The sequence below is a fragment of the Phodopus roborovskii genome, unplaced genomic scaffold (assembly GCF_943737965.1).
Source record: "Phodopus roborovskii unplaced genomic scaffold, PHOROB, whole genome shotgun sequence".
NCBI classification, from domain to species: domain Eukaryota; kingdom Metazoa; phylum Chordata; class Mammalia; order Rodentia; family Cricetidae; genus Phodopus; species Phodopus roborovskii.
Genome location: NW_026125052.1, coordinates 27,819,643 through 27,847,612, shown reverse-complemented (window position 1 = coordinate 27,847,612; position 27,970 = coordinate 27,819,643). Strand labels below are relative to the sequence as shown.

The 27,970-nt window shown below is 48.4% G+C and overlaps 3 protein-coding genes across 4 annotated transcripts in view; 2 read left to right on the top strand and 1 right to left on the bottom strand.

Annotated features, from left to right (window-relative positions):
- The first annotated feature begins 133 nt into the window (after positions 1-133).
- Fam104a (family with sequence similarity 104 member A) lies at positions 134-15,241 on the top strand. Its single transcript, XM_051179824.1, has 3 exons — positions 134-363; positions 9,123-9,216; positions 13,064-15,241. Exons 1-3 carry the CDS (start codon positions 134-136, stop codon positions 13,289-13,291), a joined length of 552 nt encoding a protein of 183 aa, XP_051035781.1. The 3' UTR covers positions 13,292-15,241.
- On the bottom strand, positions 14,183-27,380 carry Cog1 (component of oligomeric golgi complex 1). The gene is made up of 14 exons (XM_051179752.1): positions 27,019-27,380; positions 24,913-25,154; positions 24,586-24,767; positions 24,286-24,456; positions 21,730-21,886; positions 20,205-20,415; positions 18,908-19,696; positions 18,428-18,574; positions 18,055-18,216; positions 16,913-17,037; positions 16,103-16,211; positions 15,488-15,597; positions 15,336-15,411; positions 14,183-14,372 (listed from the first exon to the last, which is right to left on the bottom strand). The coding sequence occupies exons 1-14, from the start codon at positions 27,331-27,333 to the stop codon at positions 14,235-14,237; spliced, it is 2,934 nt and encodes a 977-aa protein (XP_051035709.1). The 5' UTR covers positions 27,334-27,380; the 3' UTR covers positions 14,183-14,234.
- The window catches only part of Slc39a11 (solute carrier family 39 member 11), a 392,746-nt gene continuing 391,501 nt past the window's right edge, over positions 26,726-27,970 (top strand). For both annotated transcript variants that reach the window (XM_051179808.1, XM_051179791.1), the window contains exon 1: positions 26,726-26,950. The gene's annotated coding sequence lies outside the window, so the exon portion shown is untranslated. The remainder of the gene's footprint in view (positions 26,951-27,970) is intronic.

The following is a 27,970-nucleotide window of genomic DNA, read 5'->3' as shown; positions in this document are numbered from 1 at the left end:
GGGTCCTGGAGGCGCCCGGTCTGTTTTCCCTCTCCGGAACGCGCCTCCTCTTGTGGGCGGGGTTGTGGGTAAGCGCGGCCTGCGTCCCCACACTGCGCAGCCGCGGGGGAGGCGGCACCACGGCGCCTGCGACATGGGGGGGCGCAGAGGAGGAGCAGGAGGCGCCGGAAGTGGCGGCGGTGCGGGTGGGCCTGAGGGGTACTCTCGGCCCGCAGCCTCCACCCGCGCGGCGGCCCGAGCCCAGGCCCGCGGGGGTGGGCGTGGCGGTCGTCAGAACCCGGCTCCGTCTGTTCGCTGTCGGCGCGGGGCGGCGCCGCGTCGCTCGCCTTCACCAGCTGCCATGAGCGAGCGCCTCCGCCCCAGGTGAGCGGAGGGACCCACTTTCTCGGCCGAGGGTGTGCGCGCTGGAGCCGGGGGGGGGGGGCGCACGAAGCCGGGGTGGCCCTGCGGTCGGGGAAAGGAGGGCAGGGGGAGGTTGCGTCGCCTCTGACACCGACCTGGACGCCGGAGAGAGGCGACTCCGAGTCCGGGTCTACGCCTCCTCCGTCTTTTTCTGTTTTGTTTTGTTTTTTTTGCCCCGACTCCTGCCCTTTTCACTCTGGAATGAGGTTTGTTCGGGTCCTACAAGACGGACGGCGGACCTAAAGCTTCCCTGTCCTAGACGGAGGCGGGTGCTGCTGGTGGGGGATGGGAGCAATAGCCGAGCTAGAAGAGGGAGCCCCTCAAGGCGCGGGACGGGGCGGGCGGGCGGGGAGCTGCTGGCGCCCCAAGGTCAGGGGAAAGGCGGGGGTTGGGCTTAACCCTGCAGCTGGGAGGGCTTAGGGCAGCTCGCAACGCTGCGATCTGCCCTGATCTGTTGCAAAGCCAGAAGAAGGGCACATGGACCCCGGCGGGTTGTGACCCACGCTCGGTTGTCGCATTAACAGGCAGGATTCTAAACTGTTTGGATGAGGAGCCGTTTGTCTCCTAGGCGGGAGGTGGAAAACATTGCGAGTTATGCTCGTTGGCCTCTCCCCTGAGCCTGGCCTCAGGCCCCAGGCGGCCTCCGAGAGCTTTAGGCCCCAAGCAGATGAGGTTTCTTTTTTTTTCCCCTTCTCATTTTCGTCTTCAAGTTGGGATGCTCTGCTTTGTTGCGTATTGAAGAGAGCCTGCTTTATTGCGTATTAGAAAGTCTCCCAACGACGAAGCTGGACGACCTGTACATCACCAAGTTGTACTTTTTTCGTTTTTCTGTTGAACAACAGACTCGGACTCGTTTAACTCTATTCAGGCTCATGTCTCTTTATTCCATAGTGGTTTTAGGCTTCCAGGCTGACCATAGGGTTGTCTTTTTATTTTCTCTTTTAAAAGATTTTACTTTTATGTATATGAGTGTTTGCTTGTATGTATGGGGACACGTGCGGGGCTTGTCTGGTGTCCAGGGAAGGCAGAGGAGGGTATCGAATGTCCTGGAACTAGAGTTATGTAGATGGATGTGATCTGTCTCCTCCACCCCCTGTCTTATTCCATTGCATTTGTTGATTGTGAATGTAACCACTGTTTTTAAGGCTTATCCTTTCCTTTTTTTTTTTTTTTTTTTTTTTTTTTGAGACAGGGTTTCTCTGTGGCTTTGGAGCCTGTCCTGGAACTAGCTCTTGTAGACCAGGCTGGTCTAGAACTCACAGAGATCCCCCTGCCTCTGCCTCCCGAGTGCTGGGATCAAAGGCATTCACCACCACCGCCCGGCAAGGTTTATCCTTGATAGAGTTATTTTTTGGGATCAAGGCCCACCAAGATCCTGAGGTTATTTCTTCCAGTGTTGAAAATGTGGAGGTGCCTAGACTAGAATGAATTATTGATTTTGTATATGTAGTAATTGTGGCAGAAAGCATGAATTTGTGTGTACAAAATAATCAAACTAAATTGGAAATTATAGCGTGCTGTCAGAATTATAGCGTGCTGGTCTGTGGCATTGATGCAGTACCAAAAGGGTTAGTCTTACTGATTGTACACATAGTGTGAATTCATAATCTTGCCAATTATTAAAGACTATTGAAAGATTTAAATTCGGCCAAGTTGAAATTATGGCCCATTTACAGTCACACCTTTAGGATTGGAATTTTTAGATACAGTAAGCCTGAGTTGACTATAATCATTTGGATTCTCTTGGAATGTCTCCCTTATCTGACAGCCCCCAGCATTTTCTGCCACCAACAGATTCTTTTTCCTAGTGCTGTAGACTAGTAATCTGAGTTTGTACTGATTGTAGATCCTTTATACTTAATTTACTCACAGGGATCTTAATGTGTTTCTGTCTTCTGGTGACATCTTTAAAATGAGCCACTTGGTTAGGACAGACCTTTTTGCCTGTTTTGTTCTTTACCCATGAGCTAGCTTGGCCAGCTCCAGTGTATGTCTCCAAGTTGGTTCCTGTCTCTGAATCTGACTCTTCAATTATTAGATGAAGGGTTGAGCTCAGACTGTTTTTCACAGTAGATTGTGAAGGCTGTGTGTGGGGGGTGGCAAGGAAATCTTCCTTACCACAGATCCCTAATTTTTACATATGATTTGAGGGAGAGACACCTTGCAGCAAGGAGCAAGAGTTCACGTACTTAAAGAAACATTTGAGATAGGTGTGGTAGCACTTGTCTTTAATCCCAGCACTCAAGAGGCAGAGGATATCTCTTGAGTTTGAGACGGACTTGCTCTACATACCAAGTTCCAGGCTAGTGGGCTACATAGGGAGACCTTGTCTCTAAACAGACAAATAAAACAAAGCCACCTGAGAACCGGTTTCTGTACTCTGTGATTACGTTTGCCCAGGTTCTTGAAGAGGACGAGGAAGATAGTGAAATAAGGAGCCAGCTGTCCTTGGGTGTGATAGAAATATCCAGCAATTCTGCCTAGCAGAGAATCTAATCAATTACAGGGAGCCTGGAAAAATAAATGACAATGCAACCGATTGTAGACCAATGATCTTGTCCCTTATTAATAAGGCTATTAAAAGCTTAGTGCGTCTAGCAGGGCATCTAATAAAAGCCAGAACGACAAAAATGGAGACTGCACAGAGCTCATTCTTAACTCATTACCACCCAAAGGGGAGGACAACTCACAGGCCCGAGAGATGGCACTTGTACGGTGAGAAACTGACGGACATGTTTCATGTGGCTTTCCCAGAGATAGATGAGAACTGTAGAGCAGCCCCTTACTGTTATTACTGGGAGGAAACATTCCCTGTTATAGATGAGGACATCACAATTTTTGTTCAGGCTCATACAGTTTGGTGAGTGACTCAGCAGCCCCAAGCGTAACCAGCTGTTGGCATGCTGATAAAATAAAAATTAAGGGGCCAGTCCTCCTTCTGCCTCTCTGAGGTTTTCTTTGAGTGTCATCTGATTCTCAGCGGACATGCTCTGCCGATGCTGCACATGTGCATGTGAATTGCCATATTGGGATGAAAGCAGAAGCTTCTTGGTTCAAATGTATATACTGATTTATTTGTTTAGTTATTTTTTGAGATGGTCTCACTAAGTAGTCTGGCTGCCTTGAAGCTCTTTGTCATAGAGTAGGCTGGACTCAGATTCACAAAGGTCTGTTTGCCTCTGCCTCCTGAAGGCTGGGATCAAAGGTGTGTGCAGCTTAGATTTATAATAGTGTACCCATTTAATGGTTATTTATTAAAACTTGGTTGTGTGTAGGTTGTAGCTCAGAGAGTCCTAGCACATGCAAGGCCCTGGACTCAACCCAAGCACCACAAATAAAACAAGACCCACTCCCCTCAAAAATACTAGCCAAAGTAAAAACCCAGTATTTGTCTTATTTTTAATTTTCAAGTTGTTCAAAAATATTGTGCAAGTGCTAGCCAGTCTTCTGGGAGAAGGGTAAGCAGTAGAAAGAGGATCTTTTGTTATTGATGTATTAGATAAATCATGTATTCTTCAAGTTGGTCAGAACTCCTAGGCCTGTCTGTAACTCCAGTTCCAGGGGATTTGACACGCAGACATAGATACAGGCAAAACACCAATGCACATAAAATAAAAAAAAAAAAAAAAAAAAAAAAAAAAAAGGGCTAGTCCTGTGCCTTACATTCTCTCTCTCTCTCTCTCTCTCTCTCTCTCTCTCTCTCTCTCTCTCTCTCTCTCTCTCTCTCTCTCTCTCTCCCCCCCCCACACACACACACACACCATTTGAAATTTGTAAACCCCAAACAAACTATTTCAAAGAGTCCTCCCTGGGACTGGAGAGATGGCAAGAACTTGATGTTCTTTTTTTTTTTTTTTTTTTTATAATTTATTTAACTTTATTTGCATTGGTATGGAGGTATCAGATCCCCTGAAACCAGAATTACAGACAGTTGTGAGCTGCCATGTGGATGCTGGGAATTGAACCTGTGTCCTCTGGAAGAGCAGCCGGTGCTCTTAACCTCTGAGCCATCTCTCCAGCCCGAACTTGATGTTCTTGCAGAGGACCTAGATTTGGTTTTTAGCACCCATGTGGCAGCTCACAACCATCTCTAACTCCAGTTCCAGGGGATGTGATGCTTGTGCCACATATGCTTACATGCATGGAAGACACTCATTCACAGAAAAACAAACAACAAAAAGATCAGGTCCAGTGGGTCACACATGCAGTCACCTAGAGGCTTGAATTTGAGGGCAGTCTACACTGCCATGAGAGCCTGCTTCAAAAAATAGGGTCATTGAGATGGCTCTGGGAGATAAAGGTACTTGCTGCACAACCTGTCCAGTAAGAACCAATCATAATCTTCAAATGTGTTTTTTGCCCTTCTGCCTTGTATACACAATAAATAGTAACAACAACAAAAAGCCCAAATAAAAGCCATGCCTTCTTACTCCAAACCTAATCCAGGGTGTAGAGTATAAACTCATTTGTAAGAGTTGGATAGCTGGATAGTGGTGGCACGTGTTTTTAATACCAGTATTGGGGAAACAGAGGCAGGGGGAAGTTCTAGGCCTGCCTGGTCTACAATGAGTTCTAAGACAGCCAAGGCTACGCAGAAAATCCCTGACTCTAAATAAATAAATAAGGAAATAAATAAATAAATATGCAGTGAGTTCTAGAACAGCTAGGGCTACACAGAAAAACCCTGATTTAAAATAAAAAAAATAAAATAAAATGGAAGGAAAGAAAGAAGTTAAAAAAGAAAAAAAGAATACAGACTTTTCAAAGTACAGGCTTATGAGCCAGTGTGGTGATTTTGGTTTCTACTCAAAGCCTGTGTTAGGAACTTGTTGCATACAGAGAGCTCCTAATTGTACGTGAGATCATTTCTTCCCAGTGTAAATACTTACAGAAACTCCCTAGCCCTTAAAAAAAAGATTTGTGTATTTGTTATGTATACAGTGTTCTGCCTGCATGCATGACTGTGGGTTAGAAGAGGGCACCAGATATGGATGTGAGCCACCATGTCGGTGCTGGGAATTGAACTCAGGACCTCTGGAGCTATCTCTCCATCCCTCTATTCTTTTTGTCTGTGTTTTTGGATGTGGTTTTCATTTTTGTTTCTTTGTGACAGTTTCTTTGTATAGTCCTGGCTGTCCTAGAACTCTGTGTACAGCAGACTGCCTTTGCCTGCTGTAGTGACCCATCAAGCCTGGTACTACTGCCTTTTGTCTCTTGGAGATTTGACCTCAGAAGCCTTTTCTGAACTGAGTCAGTGCTGTCTAATAGAACTATGTTTTATTGTTTAAAGAGCTTTTTATTAAAGCATTAAAATTTTTTCCTTACTCAGTTATCAATTCAGTTACTTAAACAGAGCTGAGGGCTAGAGAAATGGTCCAGCAGGTAAGTTATTGCTCCTGCAGAGGACCTAGGTTCAGTTTTCAGCACCGACATGGTGATTATCTGTAACTCTAGCTCCAGGACATTCATTGCCCTCTTCTGACAGCTATGGACATCAGGTACAGGTGTGCAAAACACTCATATACATAAAATAAATCTTAAAAAGTTAGCCAAACAGAGCTGATGGTAATGTGTTCCACAGAAAAGGTCTGCGGACCTACAGAATCTTTGAATTTTTGTTCTTTGTTGAGCCTAGTCATTTGTTTTTGTATTTTGCCAGTTTTTTTTATATTTTGTGTTAACTAAAGTAATTTAGGACTGGTGTTGTTCACTAGACAAGTAATTTTTTTTTTCATCATATAAGGCTCAAAATGTATGGTAATGCACGTCTTTAATCTCAGCTCTTGGGAAGCAGAGGCAGGTGGATTTGTGAGTTGGAGGACAGCCAGCCAGAGCCACATAGTGAGGTTCTGTCTTTAAAAAGAAAGTTGGCTGGAGGGTGTTGGTGGTACACACCTTTAGTGCCAGCATTCAGGAGGCAGAGACAGGCAGATCTCTGTGAGTTCGAGGCCAGCCTGGTCTACAGAGCTAGTTCCAGGTCAGGCTTCAAAACAATACAGAGAAATCCTGTCTCGAAAAAACCAAAATCCTTTTTAAATTTATATTTTACAATTTCTATAATCAGTTTACAATGATCAGTTCCTTTCTCTGGTCTCTGATCAGTTTTACTCTTGATTTTTTGTTATTGTTGTTTGTATTTATTTGTTTATTTTTGGGGTTTCATTGTAGCTCTGACTATCCTGGAAATCACTGTAGACCAGGCTGGCTTCGAACTCACAGAGACCCACCTGCCTCTGCCTCCCTAGTGCTGGGCTAAAAGGTGAGTACCATCACCACCTGGCCTTACTCTTGATTTTTGAAGTACATTTTATTATGTCTGTAGATATGAGTGTGTGGAGGTCAGAGTGCCACTTTGAGAGTCAATTTTCTCCTCCCACCATGTGGGACCTGAGATGAAATCCAGGTTGTCAGGATAGGCAGCAAAGGCCTGTATCTGCTGAGCCATCTCACCAGCCCCCTGATGAATTCTAAGCGTCTGTAACTGTAAAGCAGCAACTGTTGATTGCTTTCCGGGCAGCCCCTGTAGCAAGCAGTACAGCCACAGTTCCGTCAGCCTTCGAGCAGAGAGCTGGAGACTTGGGCATAGGAAGTAGTTCTGTGTTCTCGGTCTCCAGCGGCCCACGAGTTCAGTACTATGAATGGGCTGCACTGCTCCGGTGAGAGAAGACAGTCCTTCACCCAGTATTTGCTTTTGTCGTCAGAGGCCTCGTGCCACATGGAAGCAGTTAGAGGACCCTGTACTTGAACAGCAGGCTTCTTCTGCGTGGTAGTTGTGGTTCATGAAGCTGTTGGTGGGGGTTGTGGACTCCCACAGTCTATTTATGCTAGGCATGGTGAAGACGGAGCAGCTATGGCAGCAGTAGCTGCACACTGCAGCCAGCCAGCCTCTTGTGAATGTGCTAGTAGCACATTGGGTTGACATGACTCAGCCTGTGGGGAAGGCTGGAGTGGGATTGGAGCGGCTAGGGGCCAGCATGAGGAAGATCTTGGGATGAGTGAGGCCTGGCACCCTGAGTGGTCCAGTGAGTACTTGGTCATAGTTGAGCAGTTTGCCTGGGAAGGTAGTGGGCAGCATGCCTGAGTCTGAGGTAGCTAGCTGTGTGAGGTAACCTGAAGGAGGTCACAGGGCTGGGCACAGCTTGTGCATTTGCTCTTCTGTATACGGGTAGTGAGATGGATGAGCTTGGCCCTGTGTGCTGAGCCAGAGCTACACATGGTGACTCCAGTAGTGAAGAGATTGTTGCTGTTCAGTGTAAGGAGATGAGGTCTCACACTGTAGCTAGGCTGGTCTGAAACCCAGTGTAGCCCAGGCTGGCCTCAAATGGTCAGTGATTTTCTGCCTCAGCCCCTGCTGAGGCATTATAGGCATAGCCACTGCATGGCAGTAACTGCATCATTAATTGATTGATTGATTGATTGGCCTTTCAAGACAGGGTAATAGCCCTGGCTGTCCTGGAATCTCCTGCCTGTGCCTCCCAAATCTCCCAAATGCTGGGATTAAAGGCGTGTGCCACCACAGACCAGCCGGATTTTTTTATTTTTAAAATAATTTTTCCTTTTTTTTCATTTCTTTCTTTCTTTTTTTTTTTTTTTGAGACAGTCTTGTATTGCTGGCCTGGAACACTGTTCGGAACTTGCAGTGATCCTCTGCCTCTGCTTCCTGAGTTCTGGGATTAGAAGTGGAAGCCACCATGCCCAGCAGGATGTGGATTTTACATTTTAGTTTATTTGAATGTGAGGCCACATTATTATTAGTGGCTGTCATGTGCACAGGTTATTCCGGGCAGTGGGTCCTAGAGGTGTTCGTCCTTTCATTAATTCCTGTTTTCTAGCTTGAGATTAAAGTCATCCTGGTGGCCTCTAATTCTTGAACTGAGAGCACTTGCTGGAGAAAGGTGTGATCTCTTTCCCCTTTCCTGGTGGCTTTAAGCAGCGCATACTGTCACTGAGTGCCAACCCAGTGCAGGGATGAAACAGTGGTGTAGCCCAGGCATTTCCGTGAGGGCTCAGGAAAGTAAGGGACACACACACACACACACACACACACACACACACACACACAGAGTAGGGCATTGGAACCTCTCACTAGCCTGTGTGTTCCTGTGTGGTTCTCTTGCGTGTATTTCAGGGGGAAGAGGCAGTCAGAGGCCCTACTTCACTGCCCTGTGGGGTGCTGAGCAAGGAGCAGAGTGGGGGGTTTGGAATTATAATTTCAGGGGGTGTGGCAAGAGGAAACTGAGTTGGGAAGCTCCATTGTTAACCTCCCTCCTGTTACTCTGTTGCCACCAGGCATTTGGTAACTAGCCTTTCCCCTAAGGCTTGGCCTTACTACCTGTCTCTGCTTAGTAGTGCCCAGTGCTGGGATATTATAATTCCTCCCACTGGATTGTTGTGGTGGATTAATATTTTTAGGCTACAGCGTACATTTTTTTTCATATGTAAATTATTTTTATTTTATGCATGTGTAGTAGGAGTATTTTGGCTACATGTATGTCTGTGTGAAGGTGTCAGATCTCCTGGAACTGAGTTACAGACAGTTGTGAGCTGCCATGTGGGTGCTGGGAATTGATCCTGGGTTCCCAGGAAGAGCAGTGTTCTTAACCTCTGAGCCATCTCTCCAGCCCCTGAGGGTAAATATTTGTATGTTGTGATGGTTTATATTTGAAGTGTCTGCAAGCTCCATAACTGGTTATTTTTCCTCTTTGTATTTAAAATTTCAGGAAAAGGAGAAGAAATGATGATGATAACCATCTCCCGCCCCAGACCAAAAGGAGCAGTAGGAACCCCATCTTCCAGGACTCCTGGGACACAGAGGTAGGCAGAATGGCACAGGCTCATCTGCATGACCTGGTCTCCATTGTATAATTGTAAGGAGTTCCTTTTTCAGGGAGCACCTCACCTGCCCTGACTGGAAGTTCCCACCTTGATGCTTAGTGTCTCATTATTTTGAGGCAGGGTTTTGAGTCCTGGCTAGTCTGGAACTCAAACCTGATTCAGGGCCTCAACTTCGTGGCTGTCCTCTCCCTTAGTGCCTGGAATTATGTGCTGGCACACCCGGCCTGCATTCTCCTTTTGTCAAAGCCTCTTTGAGGGAGATAGGGACTGTCCTGCCAGGTAAGCAGTGTGTATATGGTCATCTCCCCCACCACACCCCATTTGTAATAGTTTCGTGGACTTTGGAAGCCCCATCTTTGAATCCTCTAGTTTCACATTTCCACACCTAGCTCATTTCCTGGTGATTTATGAACTGGTTGTCCTCACGGGAGATGTGTTTGTTACTTGCATTCAATAGCAGTTCTAAATAGCAGAGCATGTATGGTATGTGTGCACAGATCTCTTTTAGAGGGTTTTCATTATTTGTGTGTTCTAGAAAGTGTTGGGAGGGAATGAGAGTGAGGAAGGGTGGAGAGCACTTTTAGAGGTCTTTGCAATTTATTCCCAGAAAGATTGTTCTGCTGTGGGGGACAGTTTTTTTGTGCAGTTGGGAATTGAAAACAGAACTCAAGGTTGAAGTGCTAAGGGTGAATCATGCCACCTCCACATTCAGGCCCCTAACAGATGTCATGCTACATACAGTGACAGACAGCTGGGCTCTTACACACTAAAACAAATCCTGCTGTATTTGGTTCCCACTAGTAGGATTTGCCTCATAACTAGACTCTGAGCCACCAGTCCAAAGTCACCAACAAGGGGACACTGACCTTCATGTTTCAGGGCCAGCTAATAAATAAATCTAGAGTATGTTCCTGCCATGAGTAGACGAGTTCTGATAGCATTTCTTTAAAAATCTTAGTCTACTTTTTTCTATTTTAGAAAAGTGTTTAGCCTTCCCAGGGATAGTGGAGACAGCACATGCCTTTAATCCAACACTGGAGGCAGAGGCAGGCGGATTCTGTGAGTTCAAATACAACCTGGTCTATAGAGCTGTTACACAGAGAAACTCTATCTCAAAAACAAAACAAAAGAAAGTGTTTAGCTGAAAAGTAGTTGAGCTTTTGTGGAATGGGATGCTTAGGGTATTTCTGGGAATGAAGGAAACCAGATGTCAGAGTATACCCTGAGCATCTTAGATTGAACAGTAACAGCCGTGGACTTGCCACCATCCTCTCTGTGGTTTTGATGTTTTAGAACAGGATATTTTAGAATGGCATCTTTTTAAAAAAAATTTTTTTAAACTAAAAATTTTTATCCTCATTAAAAATTAAAATATTATCTTCATTTGTTTGTGTTTGTGGGTGGGCACTGTGGAGGGCCGAGGACAGCCTGTACAGAGACGTTAGTTCTCTCCTTCCACTGTGTGGGCTTGAAAGTCAAATTAGTTGTCAGACTTGTGGCAAGTAAGTGCCTTTGCCTTCTGAGCTCTCATTGGACCTGGTTTTGTCGTCTCCCTCCCTTCCTCCTTTCTTTCTTTTTTGTTTCTGTGGGTTTGGAACCTGTCCTGGAACTAGCGTTGAACTCAGAGAGCTGTCTCCCTCAGTGGTGGGATTAAAGTTGTGCTCCACTAGCCCACTGCCACCTGGCTGTGTTTTCGTTTTTGTTTTTTTGTTTTTTTTTTAAATACAGGGTTTAATACAGCCCTGGAACTCACTCTGTATACAAGGCTAGCCTCAAACTCACAGAGATCCATCTGCCCTCCCTATTGATGGAATTATTTATTGTGTGCATAGTATTCTGCCTCCATTTTTGCCTGCATGCAAGAAGAGGGCACCAGATTTCATTACAGATTGTTGTGAGCCACCATGTGTTGCTGGGAATTGAACTCAGGATCTATGGAAGAGCAGCCAGTGCTCTTAACCTCTGAGCCATCTCTCCAGCCCTGAGAATAATAAATTTTTAATATTGTCAGTTGATGTAATAAATGAGCTACTGGCTTAATAAAAGTGTTAACCTTTTAATTCTGGCACTGGGTCACCAAAATAATGCTTCATTTAGGGTGAGATAACCCATTTCTTGTTGCTGGAGAGATGGCTCAGTGGTTAAGAGCACTGACTGCTCTTCCTGAAGACCCAGGTCCAATTCCCAGCATCCACACGGCAGCTCACAACTGTCTGTAACTCCAGCTCAAGGGGATCCAACACTCTCACACAGATATATAGGCAGACAAAACACCAATGCACATAAAAAACAAAACAAAAAATACTAAAATAATTTTTGAGTTCTTTTTCTGATAACTTTTTCCATTTGTGAGGCTTTTATTTAAAATCATTACCTATAATGAACCCCTAAGATTACTTTTTTATGCCACATGTAATAGTTGGCCCTGAGCATTACCTTGTGCAACTGTTACACTGGGTCAGTTATCTGAAAGCTGGAGGTGGTGGACACCTCTTGCCTTGATGTTCTGAGTGAAGGGCTGTGAGACCTGACTGCAAGCAGCTTTGCTTTGTATGTATTCTCTCTCTTTCTCTCTCCCCCTTCCCAGTCCCTCTCCCTCCCTCTTCTTCCTGAGACAGGGTTTCTCTGTGTAGCTTTGGAGCCTGCCCTGGAACTGGCCCTTTGGTCTGTAAGAGTAACAAGTGCTCGGACCTGCTGAGCCATTTCTCTAGCTCAGTATTCTTGACCACTTACTGAGGCGGTAAAATGGGCTAGATTAGGCAGGTGGAGCGGTTTAGGTCTGTAATCCCAGCCCTTGAGAGGCTGAAACAGGAGGATCACTATTAATATGAGAGCAGCCACAGGGCTCTACAGTCTGAGTATAGTATAAATTCCTGTCTCAAATAAATAAATAAACAAACAAATAAATAAATACAACCCCCCCCCAAACCCAAACAGACAAAAACTTAAGGAAGAAGCCAGTAGACTCACAGGAGCTACTCTTGCTGGTTTGAGTTGTAGTTGTATACCTGTAGGAGTGATGCTCTGCCAGCATAGCTTTAGTGTTCATAAATTGGTTACCGAAGTGTTGGAATGAGGGTTAGTTAACTGGAGCCGTGAAGAGCTGAGATGAGGGTGAGGGCGCTGCAGTCAAGGTCCAGGCTTAACTTAGACCCAGCACTTCCTACCTGACAGGGCAGTGTGAGTGCATGGACAACAGTCTCTGTGTCATTTCAGTGCATACTTTTTGGGAGGTTGTTCCTCCTCCCCCCTCTTGGCTTATACTGTGCTGCCCCAGGAGTCCCCTTCCTACTTTCATGTCTCATGTGTTCTTACACTGTCCAGCCCACTTCCTTAAAACCTTTTCCCTTTTCATGATCCCTTTCTAGTTGCATGAGCTATACCCACTGTCCACACAAAGTCTGGGACAGTTTAATTTCGTATTTCTGTGACCCAGAGTGTCATTCCTGGGCAACCCATCATAGAGCACTTGCACATTTATTTTTATTGTTTATTGTTGCTCGTTTCTTGTTTGACTTTTGAGACAGGGTTTCTTTGTGTAGCTCTGGCTGGCCTCGAACTCTATCAAATCTGTATCAAATACAGTCTCAGTGTGTTAATTGGGTCTGGCTTGGCGGCAGGAGGAAAAACCTTACACCTTACAGAGACCCACCTGCCCCTGCCTCCTGAGTGCTTGGGATTAAAGGTGTGTGCACCCAGGTCACAGTGGGATTTTCTTTAGCCATTAACAAAGAAGACTCTTACTAGGATATCTCATGTTAAGCCCGAGTGCTTTTTTTGCAGGAAGACCGACTGATATGACTCTGGCCTTTTCTTTTTCTTCCAGTCTTCGAGCAGTGACAGTGGCGGCAGCAGCAGCAGCATCAACAGCCCGGACAGGGCCAGTGGACCAGAGAGCAGCTTGAGCCAGATCATCCCCGGATCCTGCCCCAGCACCCCCCAGCCGGTGCCCGAGCAGTCTGCACTATGCCAAGGCCCTTACTTCCTTATCAATCAGACCCTGAAGGAGGCCCACTTTCACAGCCTACAGCACCGAGGCCAGCCTCTGACATGATGCTCTGGCCGTTTCTTGCCTTCCGTGAAGGGACAGCACTGTGCAGATTGGATATTTCAACTTAATGATTTGTTTTTAAAAGTTGCACACAGAAAAAAAAAATGCCTGTTGGCTCTCAGTCTATATTTGAGTATTGGGTCAGCAGGCAGCTGTTTACCTGGGGTTTTGCTGCACTATTGCAATTTCAGAGGGGCAATTTTTATAGGATCTTTTGAGACAGGGCATCAAGTCTGTGTCATGGCAGTGTCTGAGGAAGTCTCCTTTGATTGATTTCCACATCTGTCAATAATTAGACTTGTACTGTATGTAAGAGCCTCTTAAAATGTCGGGTCTTCAATTTTTTTAACTCAATAAACTAGTAAAGAATATCTAGTTTCCATGAAAAAACAAAAACATAAGTTTTCTCCCCAAATACAGGAAACTTGACTCAGTCTTGCACTGACGTTAATTGCCATACTACCTCTTAGTATGTAGATGTCCATGGAAAGTGCCCCCTGGAATGCAACAGTTGCCCACTCTGAGGACCATGAGGCTAAGCACCTGCCCTAGTTGTGGTCTGTTACACATTTGTATTTCCAGGGAGGATGTCACTTCCCAATGTGTTTTCTTCTAGTCTGCACCTCAGATGCTACAGAGAACACCTCAGTTCTCTAGTCAAGAAATACCTAATAACTGTCTTACAAACTTGTGTGTTAACAGCTTAACTGCTAATCCTTGCAGTGCCCATAACCAAGGCAGTGGTCAGTGCAGATGAAGAACTAGCTGCCCCGTAGCTGAAGAGAATGAGGACTTACCTCACACTTGACAACACCCCTGCCCTGCTATGGGACCACATCCCATCTTCAGAACCAGAAAGGCTGGGGTGGTATAGGAACACAGCAGAGGCGCCTCTAGTGAAAACGATGCAGTAGTATTTAATTAGAGCCAGGGCATTGTTTCCATGCTACTTTGTCATACTAGAGAGCCAGGCAAGCTTGAATAAGGAAGGTGCAGGTGAGTCATCCTCCTCGCCCGCAAGCTGTCTGAACAAGGAGCCAGGATGCGTCGGGTCACCTACTCTGGAGAGTGCTGGGGAGCCAACCTGCCATTAGATGAAGAGGAAGTGCCTTAGCATCGCCCTCAGCCTCCTGCCTGCTTCCTCTCCTCTGTACCCCACTCAGAGGCCGCACACACAGCATGCAGCACTGAGGAGCAGGTGACTCTAGTAAGAAGGGTCAGAGGGACTTGCTGGACCAGCAGCAGGTTACACTCTGATATAGCTACAGTCTGAAGGAGGCCCATGCCAGGAACAGAGAACATTCGGGCCTTCTGTGGCCCGCTCCTCTGAGGCCACAGCATGGAAAGGCCAACTGTGTGACATGGGGACTAGTATCATGAAGCCCACAGTTCAGAAGGAAAGTTCTTTTAGGAACTTTCCAGATTTTAAAATCAGATATTTGCTGAACTCCGATCTTACTGGATTTGCTGGCAGGGAATGTGGGAAAGGATACTTTACTGGAATTCTGTCTAACAGGCAAACAGTGCTATAAGAGAAGCTGTCAAGCACACATGTACACAACACAATCCAGAAATACCCAAGAGGGCTCCAGCAGGCCTAATGGATGCCGTCCTACCAAAATAAAACATGTATTAATAAAACAATGCTCGAGGAAGCGCAGTTCTTCCTATTCCCACCCAACTAACAGCACAGATGGGGCCATCCGCAAGACCAAGGGTCTTTTCCCCATGCTGACTGACCACAGTGCTGGAGTGCCAGCCAACAGTCACTCTTTTAACCCTACAAAATGCAAGAAAACATCTCTATTCTGTGCTCTGTGTTCTGAACGTGCTGGGTCTGGGTCCCTTTCTGCTTTAAGGCTATTTGCTCGAGCCGATGAGAATCTTTCTGTGAGCTCAAGCTAGTGAAACCTTGTACTCTGTTGCGCCGCCATTAAAAGCAGCCTTACTGCATTGCCATATGGTGCCTAATTATTTCTAAAAGCTGGTGGTTTGCTGTGAGTGGGGGAGGGGATTGGAAGCACCCGGAGAGCCTCTTGGCACTAACCTGGGCTTGTGTTTCGCCTCTGCTGGTTGCCTTTGCCTTCCTCGTGCTTGCCATGCTCAGGGGAAGCAGCCCAAACCTCAAGACAAGAGACAGGGTTTCATCGCGGTGAACAAGCATCCCTGGCCCCCTGCAGAGCCTCAGGAGTTACTCACCTGATCTGACTGGAGGCTAGTGGCAAGATGTTATGGGGCTCCTGGGAGTTGAATGTGCTGCTCCGGGAGGCAAACTGATTCTCTGTACCAGTAACCAATCCAAACAGAACCTACAGGTAAGAAAGGGAGGGGGCCCAGTGAATGTCACCCCCAAGCGACAGTCACTTCACTGTCGTCATTGGGAGGGAGTACTTTTGTTATTTTCAGAATGCTCCTTAGTCTGCCAAGGGTGAGAATCTCGAAGCCATTTAGTTCCTTTCTAAAACATGTACTGTGTGTGTTTGCGTGTGCACAGTCTCCATCCATGTCCAGAAGCACACCTGGAGGTCAAGAGGACAACTTTCTGGAGTCAGTCTTCTACATGTGGGTCCTGGGACTGAACTTGGTGGCAGGTCAGTGGCACACACCCTACACACCTGTATTTATTTCTTTATTTTTTTTTTTGTGAGGCTGGTGTAAATCAACTAACCCTGCTTCCAGTATGGCTACTGAAGTTTATGGCATTCCAGCTAATCCTCTTCCAGGAAGTGGCTTATTTGTAGCTCACCCTTGTGCAAGAAGGGTTGGAGCAGGTTTCCTCTAGTCACACCCAAGCATGGTTGTGACTCAACTTACAGAAGTCCGCTGTACCAGGCGATTAAGGTTGCTGTTGAGATGTGGTGTGAAAACATCCAGGTCAAAAGGGTCGATGAGGGCCTCCAGCCTGTCAGTCACTTTCTCAATTCTGAGAAGAGTTAAAATATTATTCCCCATATACTTCAGAACAGAAAGCAACCTGGCAGTATTTTATTGCGATAGAAACCCCAGAGTGGCCATTGCCCAGCAGAGTTGCTTAGTGTCCTTTGGACAGTCAGCCTGACATGATGTGTAAGCCCATTGCCTTCCTCTTACCAAACAGGTTCTGCCTGCTGCACCTGGCTGTGAAACTTACTCAGCAGGTATAATTTAACCCACCTGTAACAAGCAACTCCTTGTTTAAGAAAGCTTGCAGTATATGGCAGGCTTTCTTTGGGGACATCTCAGGAAAGGGGCCTCAGCTTAGGCTGTTGCCATATACCAGCATACAGATTTGGAAGATCCCAAGACAGGGCTTCTCTGTGTAGCCCTGGCTGTCCTGGAACTTGCTCTGTAGACCAGGCTGGCCTCAAACTCACAAGAGATCCGCCTGCCTCTGGTTTCCAAGTGCTGGGACTAAAGGTGTGTGCCACCATTGACTGGTAGCTTATAGATATCCACAGTGTAAGATGTGGTTTGTTGCTGGCCCAGACCAAGATCTAAATCCTAGACATGAAGTATGGTTTCTACCTAATGCTGTGCTCTCCCACTGTAAAATGGGAAAATCCCAAGAGGAGCCCTTCTAAGTGCACTGTCCATTAACTGCATCAAGAAGAGGCTGCCCTGGAGGTGCTCAGTAGGAACAGTCACCTGGAGTCTGGTTTGCTCCGGCCACTCTTCTCCTCCCCCTTGCTGGTCAGAACGATATTGAGGTAGCGCAGGTCATAGAGAAGCTGCAGGGCTCGATTCTGGGTCATTAGAAACATCCCTTCTTTCTGCAAGAGAAGGCTGGCTGGTGAGGGGGTGATCCCGTACCTGGTTCCAAAAGCAGTTGTAGATTCTGCCTCTATTATAGCTTGATACAGTTTCAGAAGGTTCTGTTGACACCCACAGGGCCAAGTTATTCTCAAAGTGTTCGGTATAGAACCCTGGTCTTAAAAATCTCAGAGACTTGGTTGGGGAGATGGCTCTGAGGTGAAGAGTACTGTCTGATCTTCCAGAGGTCCTGAGTTCAGACTCCCAGTCACCACCTGGTGACTCATAACCATCCATAATGAGATCTGGTGCCCTCTTCTGGCATGTAGGCATGCATGCAGACAGAACACTATACATAATCAATACATCTTTAAAAAAAAAAAAAATCTCAAGAGACCCAGCCCTTTAATACAGGCTCTGGGCTGAAGGTGACCCTCACAGAGGAGCAAGACTTCTTGCCTGGAGATGTATGTGAGCTCTGAGGCCCAGGCATGAAGACCCCTGAATTCTCACCCATGTTAGAATGGCCCCTCTAAATGTTCCAGTGAACTAGGACAAGTCAGGGTTCAAAGGCACAGGTACAGTGGCGGCTGGGGCCTCCTTCCATCCTAAGAGCCCCCCAGTGCATGGCTTCCTCCATCCCACATCTCACCTGGCAGCCAGCATGGATGGCCTGTATCGTGATGACACCACTCACAGCTGAGCTGCCCATCTACTGCCTATGTTTGGTCCTGCCTAGGCCAAGGGGTTAAAGGCTTGACCAGAGCCTGCACGAGCAAACGGGGGCACCAGTGCCAAAGCTCAGCTTTTTTACTGTGGAGATTTTACCCTGTCCACTTGTCCTGACCTTCAGGATGACCAGCCTGAACCTGAGATAGGGTCAACCTGCAGGGCCGAATGTCTCTCCTAGCACAATGGAGCATATGTATGGGACTGGGAACTGGGTGGGGGCAATGACACCATTTTGTGCCCTTCATACAAACTGCCCAAATCCAAGAATGAGGTCTGTTTGTTTGGGAAAACATTCGGATTCCTACCTTTACCTGTTGTTCCTCTGTGAGTTGCTCATAGGCAGCTATCACTTGGCCCATACAGGTCTTCAGCATCTCCTGCAGGGTCACCTTTGGCAAGGCATGACCTCCAACCCGATTAACTTCCTGGCATAAACTAAACAGGAAGGACTGTACATACCAGGATGGCTGGAAGAACAGAACACATTGCTAAGTGCACTCAGCAAGCCACCCATAGCCCTCACCTGAACCTTGACCTTCAAAGGAGCATCTCCCACAGAGCACTCAGCTGTCCCTCCGGAGGTACATGGGGAAACAGCTTTCCAAAACCATCCTGCTTCCCCAGAGCAGTTTGTCCCCTTTTGCAGCCCAGGTACCTGTGACAGTGGGACCAACTCACTTGAGTGGGAAGGCGTATCTTAGATGTGACACTGCTGCCAGATTCTGTCTCCTCTTGAATTTCTAGCTCATCCCAGTTGGTGGCCGTGGCCAGGATTGAGCCAGCATCACTTAGGAGCAATGATTGAGTGAATCCACAAATCAGAAACTGGTGATAAAAAGAGAGCGACCACATTAGTTCCTCAGGCCCTTGCAGAATTAGTTTAAAATGACCAGTGTGTGGGTAGTAAGCAGCCAGCCCCACCTCAGTAATGCCATGGGTCACCTGCTTGGAGACCACAGCAGCTGTGCTATTGACCCGCAAGCAGGAAGCAGGGTTCCCTGTCCAGGTTGGTAAGAGGGAAGCATGCTATCACAGAGATTTACACCTGAGCTGTGTGGCACAGGTTACTGTAGCTGTGAATAAGCACACTACTCAACAGGACGGAGGATGGCCAGAATGGAGTAAGACCCCAACAAGTCCCATCACTCTACCACTCACTTTCACAAGCGCTGAGCTCCAGACCCCATAGGCCACGACGCTCTGCTGAAGAAGGACTTCCTTCACTTCCTGCCACTGGGCCTGCGTGGGGAGCAGCTCCTGGCCTTTCCCTTTGCCTTGCTTCTTCAGAGCCCTGGCCTCTCTCGCTGGTTTTTCAGAGCCCCCACACTTTCCCACAATACATTGCTTCAGGTGAGGGCACAATTCTCCCAGGGACTGGCAGAGTCTGGCCATGAAGAGGACTGCGTGCAGCTTGGTGCCGTGAAGGGCATCCTTCTGGTCTCGTGTGACTTCTTCAATGGTCTGCAGCTCTGCCTGGATGCAGCCCACAATGTACTTGACACAGGCCACAGACTGAGTCCGAAGCATGTCCTGCACGGTTCCAGCATCCGAGTATCTATCGAAGGCAGAGTTCTTAGCCTGGTGCATGGGGGAGGGGTCCTTGGGCAGTGGTGTGTCACTGGAGGGAAGGTAGGCAAGGAGGTCGTCCAGTTTGACCTTCAGCTTAGAGTCCAGGGCGGAACAGAAGCTCTGTACACAAGGGCTCACTGCTTGGGCTTTCATGGAGAGGCCACTGTTGGCAAACTGAGCCCGGTTTGCCACGCTGACCCAGGCAGCATCAGGAGGCAGGTCGTTGGGACTCTCAGACCAGAGGAAGAGAGACATGTTCTGCTCAAAGTGGACATGCTTGTTCAATGTGGAGTTGTTGGCCTCCAGTTCCTGCAGAGCTGAGATCAAAAGCTCTTTGGAGCTGCTGCAGATGGAGTCAAAGCCTTCTTTGCTCAGGGTCTAGAGAAGGGGAGCAGAGTTTTAGTCATCATTGCTTAGTGGAAATTTCCAAAGGAGCTGAAATGGCAAGTTAGGCATCCAGAATACTCTACCATACTCACAGTGAGTGTTAGAGCCTGACTGAAATGCCACACAGGCTCAGGGGTTAACAGCTTGGCCTTCCCTCGCTGGCACTTGGAAGGCTATGGCAACCTTAGGACACTGGGTTTGTACCACATGCTCTGGTCACGTGTCCTGCCATGGGCCCAAACCAGCCAAGTGACCATGCACTGAACTGTCCAAACTCTGAGCTAAAATACATGTTCCTCAGGTTATTTCTGTCAGGTCACAACTACTGGTACCACGGTGTGGCAGAGGACAAAGAGCATCACTGAGGGGCACCCGACAATGGCTTGCTTTCTCTCTTAGCTTTTAGAAAATATAGATGTGGTAAGAAATGGGGAAAGAAAACATTCAGGAAACGGGGGTTTGGGTGTCGGGGGGTCCCTCCCAGTGATGCTCAGCGCACCTGTAACCGATCCAGGAAGATCTGCTGCATCAGGTCCTCCCAGAACAAGAGCGGCTTCTCCAGAAGCCTCCGACACACCACCTCCCAGCCGTGACTGGCAGACTCGTTGGTAAGTAAGTCCCATATGGCATCTCTGATCCCTGCCAGACCTCTCATGCTCTTCACATACATGAGCAGGTGTGTGATCCCATTTTTAATGTCTTCATTGCACCTGTAACAAGACCATTCCCGTGGGCTCTACTGGATCCTGACTTTCATATTTTTTTGTTTGTTTTTTAAAGAGAAGTCTCACTATGCATTCCTGGCTGGCCTGGGACTTGCTATGTAGACCAGGCTGGACAGAGATCTGCCTGTCTTTGCTTCCTGTGTGCTGGGATTAAAGGTGTGCACAAGCATACGTGGCCTTGACCTGTGATTTTCACATCCTTAGACTTCATTTGAAGCCTCTGACTGGAGCACATCAACACCTTTCTAACTGGATTGAAGCTGGGATTCTGTAGCCCTGTTAGCAGGCCAACTTTTATCTAGAACCCCATGGCAGAGCTTCAGAACCAACGCATTAAACAAGCGCTCAGAGTATTCAGAACTCAAACATAAGGAGAAAAACCTCTAGTTACTGTTTTGGAAAGATAAGTTACTTTAAAGATTATTATTATTTTAGGTTTTTTGAGACAGGGTTTTGATGGGAGATGTCATTCTGTAAATATGTTTCTCATACTGGTTAATGAATAAAGTACTGTTGGCCAAGAGGAAAGCAAGATAGGCGGGACTAAGAGACTAGGAGGAAAAGAGGAAGTAGTAAGGAGGAGTCAGCATGGAAAGACTGGGGAGACCAGAAGCCGGCCCCACTCCCCGGTAAGATAAGACCATGTAGAAATACTTAGATTAACAGAAATGGGTTAATAATTAAGACAGAGCTAGCTGATAAGAAACTAGTACCTGGCCAACAGCATTATATCAAATACAGAGTCTTGGTGTGTTAATTGGGGCTGGCGCGGCGGTGGGACCAGACCAGCGGTGGGGGAAAAATATACTCCTTACAGGGTTTCTGTGTATCCCTGGCTGTCCTGGAACTCACACTGTAGATCATATTGGCCTCAAACTCAGAGATCTGCCTGCTTCTGCCTCCCAAGTGCTGGGATTAAAGACCTGTGCACCATCACTGCCTGGCTTAGAGATTTTATTTTTAATTGTGTGTGTGTTTGTGTAGAGGTGGATATACCTGAGTGCAGGTGCCCTCAGGGGTCAAAGGCAGCAGAATGGATGTGAGCTGCCTGATAGGGGTTCTGGGAACCAAATCCCAGTGTTCTGGAAGGACGTCAAGTGCTTTTAACTGCTGAGCCGTCTCTCTAACCCATGAAAAAGTAGCCGATCATCCCCAAACAGGTACTAACAGGGGACACAAGGAGCAATGTGTCCTGAGCGGGAGGCTGACATGCTGTGGCTCATCACCCATGCCTCACACGTGTGGCCACATCCAGGCTGTGTGCAGGTGAAGCCTCGGGGATGTCTGCTGATTGCTTACATGTCGATCCATTTCTGCAGTGTGTCTTTCAGGTATTCCTGGCTGATGGGATGTGCAAGAGTTCGTAGCTCTGGCTGGAATTCCATAATGGAGGCTGGCAGGTGTCTGAACCAGCTGCACAGTCTCATCTCCCCTTGCAGGGCACCGATGCCCTTTCCTGGAGAAAAGCCAAGTGACAAGAATCCAGACTGTGCTTTAAGCAGCATATCAAGACTCAAACAACACAGGGGATCTTCTAAAACCCTAGCCCACTCCCCTCGTGGGCCTATCTGGATAAGAGGTCACATTAAACCAAGTACAAGGAATGTCAGGCTCTCGTTATTTGGGATAACATTATGTGTGGCAGCTTCCCCACACTCAGCCATTTTGCTGGTAGAGAAGAATAGTACAGGCCTGGAGGAAAGGAGGGCAAACCAGGGAAGGAAAAAATGCTGTGCTACAGTGTGTGTGTGTGTGTGTGGGGGGGGGTTGGATCTTGCCGCATCACTCAGGCTGGTCTCCAACCCTGAGCCCCAGTGGACCTCCTGTCTCAAACTTCTGGGAAGCTAGTTCTACAGGTACACGCCACTGTACCCAGAAGTCCCTGATAGTCTAACAACAGAGCTTACGTTGTCAAAAAATGTGCAGGCATTCACTTCTCTTTCCTCAGCATCCTAGGTCCCTTGAGGATCCAAGGGAACAACCATTGATGCCCTGTCCTGTGCGGGGATGTCCCTGGTCATCCTACAGGCCTGCACTGTGCTCCTCGGGAAGGCCTTTCACTGCACTCTGTAGGAGGCCACTCAGCAGCCTGGTTTACAAAGTGAGTCCCAGGACAGCCAGGGCTATGCAGAGAAACCCTGTCTCAAACTCCCCCGCCACTCAGTTTGAAACAGAAGGCTCTTGCAAGGTAACCTTCCATGTCTGATTTCTTACCCTATGCCAGGGCAGGTCAGTCAGTACTCACCTTTCATGAGAGGGATAAATGATTACATGGCCATTTGGAGGGTGTGTGTGGGCATGTGTGTGTGTGTGTGTGTGTGTGTGTGTGTGTGTGTGTGTAAGCATAAGAAAGGTGGTGTCGCTCAGCGATGAGCCTGGCATTCACTTTCTCCTGGAAGTGAGCCCTGGGTAGCAACTACTGTGCTCCCTTCCTTTCCCCCTTTGCCCGTCTCCAGTACCCTGTGCTGACAGTCCCGCATGACCCCCGTCTCCACAGTTCCCTGTGCTGACAGTCCCGCATGACCCCCGTCTCCAGTTCCCTGTGCTGACAGTAACGCATGACCCCAGTCTCCAGTTCCCTGTGCTGACAGTCCCGCATGACCCCAGTCTCCACAGTTCCCTGTGCTGACAGTCCCGCATGACCCCGTCTCCATTTCCCTGTGCTGACAGTCCCGCATGACCCACAACCCTAGGACGACAGGAGTCTGTCTGTCAGCCATCCCTGTGGCTGCAAATGCTCCCATCAGCGGGTGTACTGCAGGTGTGTCTCTGGGGACACCTGCCCACTCCCGGGTCCCCTTTCAGGATTTCAGTGCTGTCCAGTGCCTCCTCTACAAATGTCAATCCATCACCAGTCCCAACCAGTTCCTCTTCTGGTTAACATGGGCACCTCCCTTGCCATGTGCTCCACAGCCAATCCTTTATCCCCAGCCCTCTCAGAGATCGGCTGTCCACTTAGCCCCACCACATGGCTCCCGCCTAACCCAAGTCTCCATTCTGTGTCTGACCCCGGACCATGGTGACAGCTTCCTGTGAGCTCTCCATATTACTCTGCCCTGCAGGACTCCACTGTCACATAAACACATTTAATTATAGCTGGGGAAATGCTACCCTAAAGAAGTATGGGATGCATGGGGACATATGAGAGAGGGAGCGTCCCAAGTCTGCAAGGTCACAGAAGGGTACCCTGCTCTCCAGATAAAGTCCATCCTCCCACGTCCAGCTCACTGGATGCACATTACCTGGGCCCTGGTCATGCCTCGGGCCTCTTCTCACCTGACCCTGCCATCACTCTAGAAACTTCTTCTGGTGGCATTTTCCAGCTCTTAGGCTCTGAAGCTCCTCTTCTTTCTACCTGGGGCTCTTTTTCCTCCTTTACTCACTAACTCCTCTCAACCTCCAGCTTTCAGATTTTTTTTCTTCTTAGTTTTTCAAGACAGGGTAGCCCTGGCTGCCCTGGAACTCACACCGTATACCAGGCTGGTCTCGAACTCAAAGAGGTTCACCTGCCTCTGCCTCCTGAGTGCTGGGAGTAACAGGTGTGCACCGCTGCTGCCTGGTTTCAGCTCTCAGTTTAACCTCACTTCCCCAGGGAAGTCCTATTTGGCCTTGGGAAGATCCTCCTAATTTTGCTAGGCAACTGTTACCTTGTATTTACAGCAATGATATGACTGACATCAAACAGCAGCCTGCACCTCTGAAGATTCAGCATCTGCTTTTACAACCAAACTATGACATCCACGGAGCAGCAGTCAGAATCTTCCCAGTTCACCCATTTATTCCCAGAGCCTGGCCCAGCAGCTGGGACATGGGACAGATCAGCTGAATGAATGAGAAAGAAGATTTTGAGCTCACCCGTGGGATGCTGGCTTGTGATTGTCTCCAGGGTGGAGAGGAGCAAGCCACACGGCAGCGATGGGTCTGTCGGCACGCCTTCCGGTAGAGTGTAGAAAAGGGCATAGGCTTGGTTCAAGGTGGTGGCCAGCAGCTCCACCAAAGAGCATATCTGGGCTTTGATGCCAGCACCTGCAAGAAGCAATCACCCTCTTCTAAACAGGTCCCTTTAGCAAGACGGGACACAGAACACAGATGCCTCAGGCTCTCTTGACAAATGCTGTTCCATCCCATTAAAGAATGACATTTTAGCACACCCACCGTGATGAGGCTGGTTCAGAAGTTTCTGAATTGTCGCCTTTCTGGCCATCAGGAAGTCTGTGAGGGCTTGGCGGGGAGAACTCTCCTCCAAGAGCATTATAGAGCAGAGGGCCTCGGCCACAGCCTGGTCCGACACGTTCTGGCATTTAAGCAGCATCTTGCTTTCGTGCAAAATAGTTGACCTAAAAAGACTCGCAAAGATCAACAAGGAATGGCTAACGTTCAGGGTGAAGTACCTCAGTGTATCAGGAAAGAAGACAGACTCTAACACAGCAGGGGTTAACTGAGGTCCAGACAGCATTAGAGAGCCTATGCGTGCTTACTTACCGGAAGTGACTGGCTGCTGCCACCTGCCGGATGAGTATGGGAAATCTCGAGAGGATGGGGCTGTATCTGGAGCTAGAGGAGTCCAGCTGGAGCAGGCTGTGCAGACGGCAGCAGAGCAGGTAGAGCTGTGTGGCCTGGAGATGCTGGGAGGTTTCCATGGAGCTCCAGATCTTCTCGGGGATTTCTAACAGCAGCTTTATCTGGGCAGCCATGCTGTAGAATTTCTCGGATGGTGGCTGTGGCTGAAGGGCAGAAGAAAGGAGAGCAAAAAAAGCATGGATCTGTTTATACAGGTGTGGGGAGAAGTCAGGGGATATTTTAAGATTTGAAGCTTTGCCTGGTGCGGTAGTGCACACTTTTAATCTCAGAACTAACTCAGGAGACAGAGACAGATGGATCTCTGTGAGTTCAAAGCCAGCCTAGTCAACAGCCAGGTCTAGGACAGCCAGGGTTAAATATTGAAACCCTGTCCTTAAAAACAAAGCAAAACTCAAGTTTTATTAAGCTAGACTCAGTGCCACTCCACCAGTGGGACCCTGAGGTCTGACACAGGACATGTCACCTTTTATACGTGCTTCCTCCCTTTTCTCACGCACAGCCTTCCTCCTTTCTCTCCTCCCTCTTTGAGAGCACCAAAGATTTCTGTGCTCACTGTACCTTGCCAGCCCTGCACCACATCTTCGTCTGTCCCCGGCTTCGGGCCTGTCATCTCAGGGTTCTGTCTTCATTAGTTCACGTGTCTGTGTGTGTGTGTTTGGGGAGGGGTGGATTAACTCTGGCTCTTTTGTGTTCCTCCCCATCTGCCCTGTGAGGCAAGCAGGTCCTCACAGATGTCAAATGCTACAGTTTGATCTTGGACTTCCTAGGACCCAATCCTGTGGGAAAATGGATTTTTGTTCTTTATGACACACTGACTTGACAGCAAGTGTCAAATACTTCGTTATAAGCAGCATGGCTGGCCACAGACATCAATGTCCCAAATCTCAGTTGTCCTTACTGAGGCCGACCCACACTTAAAGCATCCCCTCCAGAACTATTATCTTAACCGGACACAATTATTTTGGTGATTAATCACTGTTACACTGAAACATTTTCTACTGCCATTCTAAATTATTTACATTAAAAAAAAAAATCCCACTTCCCATGGGTTTATTCCCTTGATAGATGTAAGCTTTCGAAAAGGAACTGGGAGGCTTGCTTGTGATTTGGAATGACTTCTGTGGGGCTGCCCCAGAAATGCACCAGCCATGACTATGAAAATCAATAGTTTTTTTTTTTTTTTTTTTTAAAGTAGGCTTATATAGTTGAAGTTAGCCAGCTTAGGGAGTGGTAAAAGCCAATGTGTTTCCAACCTTCTATGTACACTTTCATTATGCTCCCACATTTTTTTTGGCATGGCTTTTCGTGAAAACCAAGTAACACGAGAAAGCTAGCTCCAAATCAGAATTAGATTGTGCTGTTGTTGTTTCTTCTTCTGTTTCACTAAGTCCTCCCAGGCTAAAAATACGGTACCCTACAATGCCCACTGTTCATGCCTCGCCCGATGGCCAAGGTTAGGATGTACTCCCCACCCCATCGTTCCGCATCGGGTCTTTAATGTGCCAGGGAGTGGAAGGCAGGATGACCTGAATTGTCTAGACCAGCTTCGTTGGCTACAATGAAATTGTTCACCTAATAATAGGGGTAGGGCCTGACGGCTGAGTTTGCCCTCCCCCAATTTTCCAGGCTCAGGTACAGGGTGGGAGGATGAGGAATGAATGACTTGATGGGACGGTGTGAGCCAAAAAAAAAAAAAAAAAAAAAAGAGAGAGAGTTCAGTTCCCTGACTGTCGAGAGACCCCTGGCGTTTTCAGTTAAAAGGGAAGGAGAGTGCTGGGAACCCGAGGGAGGCGAGGGAATCGTCCGGAAGTCCGGGAAGGTTCCTGGAGCAAAAGGCGGCTGGCTGACTTTGCGGGAGCAGACCAGAGTCTCGAGGAAGGCCGGCAGACGCCTCCCGGGAGCCCGGACCAGCGCGAGGGGCGGGCTCCTCCGGCGGAAGGTGAGGGGTGGGGTCCGCCGGACGGCAGGGCGGCGGCGGGACGTGGCGGGTTCGGGTCCCGGACTGACCTGCGGGGCCCGCGGGACCCGGGGCGCCGCGGAGCCGGCCTGGCGGAGGCGAGCGCAGTACCGGTCGGTGGCCCGCACGGCGTCCACCAGCCCCTCGGCGCAGCGGCGCATCTGGCCGATGGTGTCGGCCGCCTCGATCAGGTCGCGGTAGCGCTCGCCCACCATCTGCCGCAGCTCCTCCTTCTTGTGCTCGATCTCGGCTCGGACCTGGCGCTCCAGCCCGCGGATCTCCTCCGCTCCATGGGTCTCGAAGAGCGCGTTGGGGTCGCGCAGATCCAGCCGCTTCAGAGCGGGGGAGGCGGCCGCTGCCGCCATGGTGCTGAGCCAGTGGTCGGCCCGCCGCTTCCGCCCGCAGGCCCCGCCCCGCCCCCGCCATCTTGGATGCGGGCGGAAGTACTTCCGCCAGGTCGGGAGCCGGGCTGGTCCCAGGGCCTGAGCGAGCCACGTTGGCAGTGCTGGCCTAGAGCCCCCCTTTTTAATTTAAAGTTATTTATTTTTACTTTATATGCATTGGTGTTTTTTCTGCATGCATGTCTGTGTGTAGGCGTTGGGTCTCCGGGACCTGGGGTTACAGATAGTTGTGAGCTGCCACGTTGGGTGCTGGGAATTGAACCAGGGTTCCCTGGAAAAGCAGCCAATGCTCGCTCTCTTTAGTCCCGAGCGCTTGCTTTTTTTTTTTTTTTTTTTTGTTAATATTACAACCTCCCCCTTCCTCCCCTCCTCCCATTCACCCCTGCCCCTATTTTGAGGCAAATGTCACAGCACTAGATTGATATCTAAATAAGTGGTTTATTATGACATTCAAGCGAGAACAGTGTTCCTGCTCTATGGACAGGGAATAGTTTTATTTGCCTTGGGGAGGCGTGTTATCTCAGGGCTCTAGAATTCCTCCTCCTTTGTCAGTGATCCCCGGCCCAGCGCGCCCCCTGGTGGCGTAGCTGCGATGTGCAGT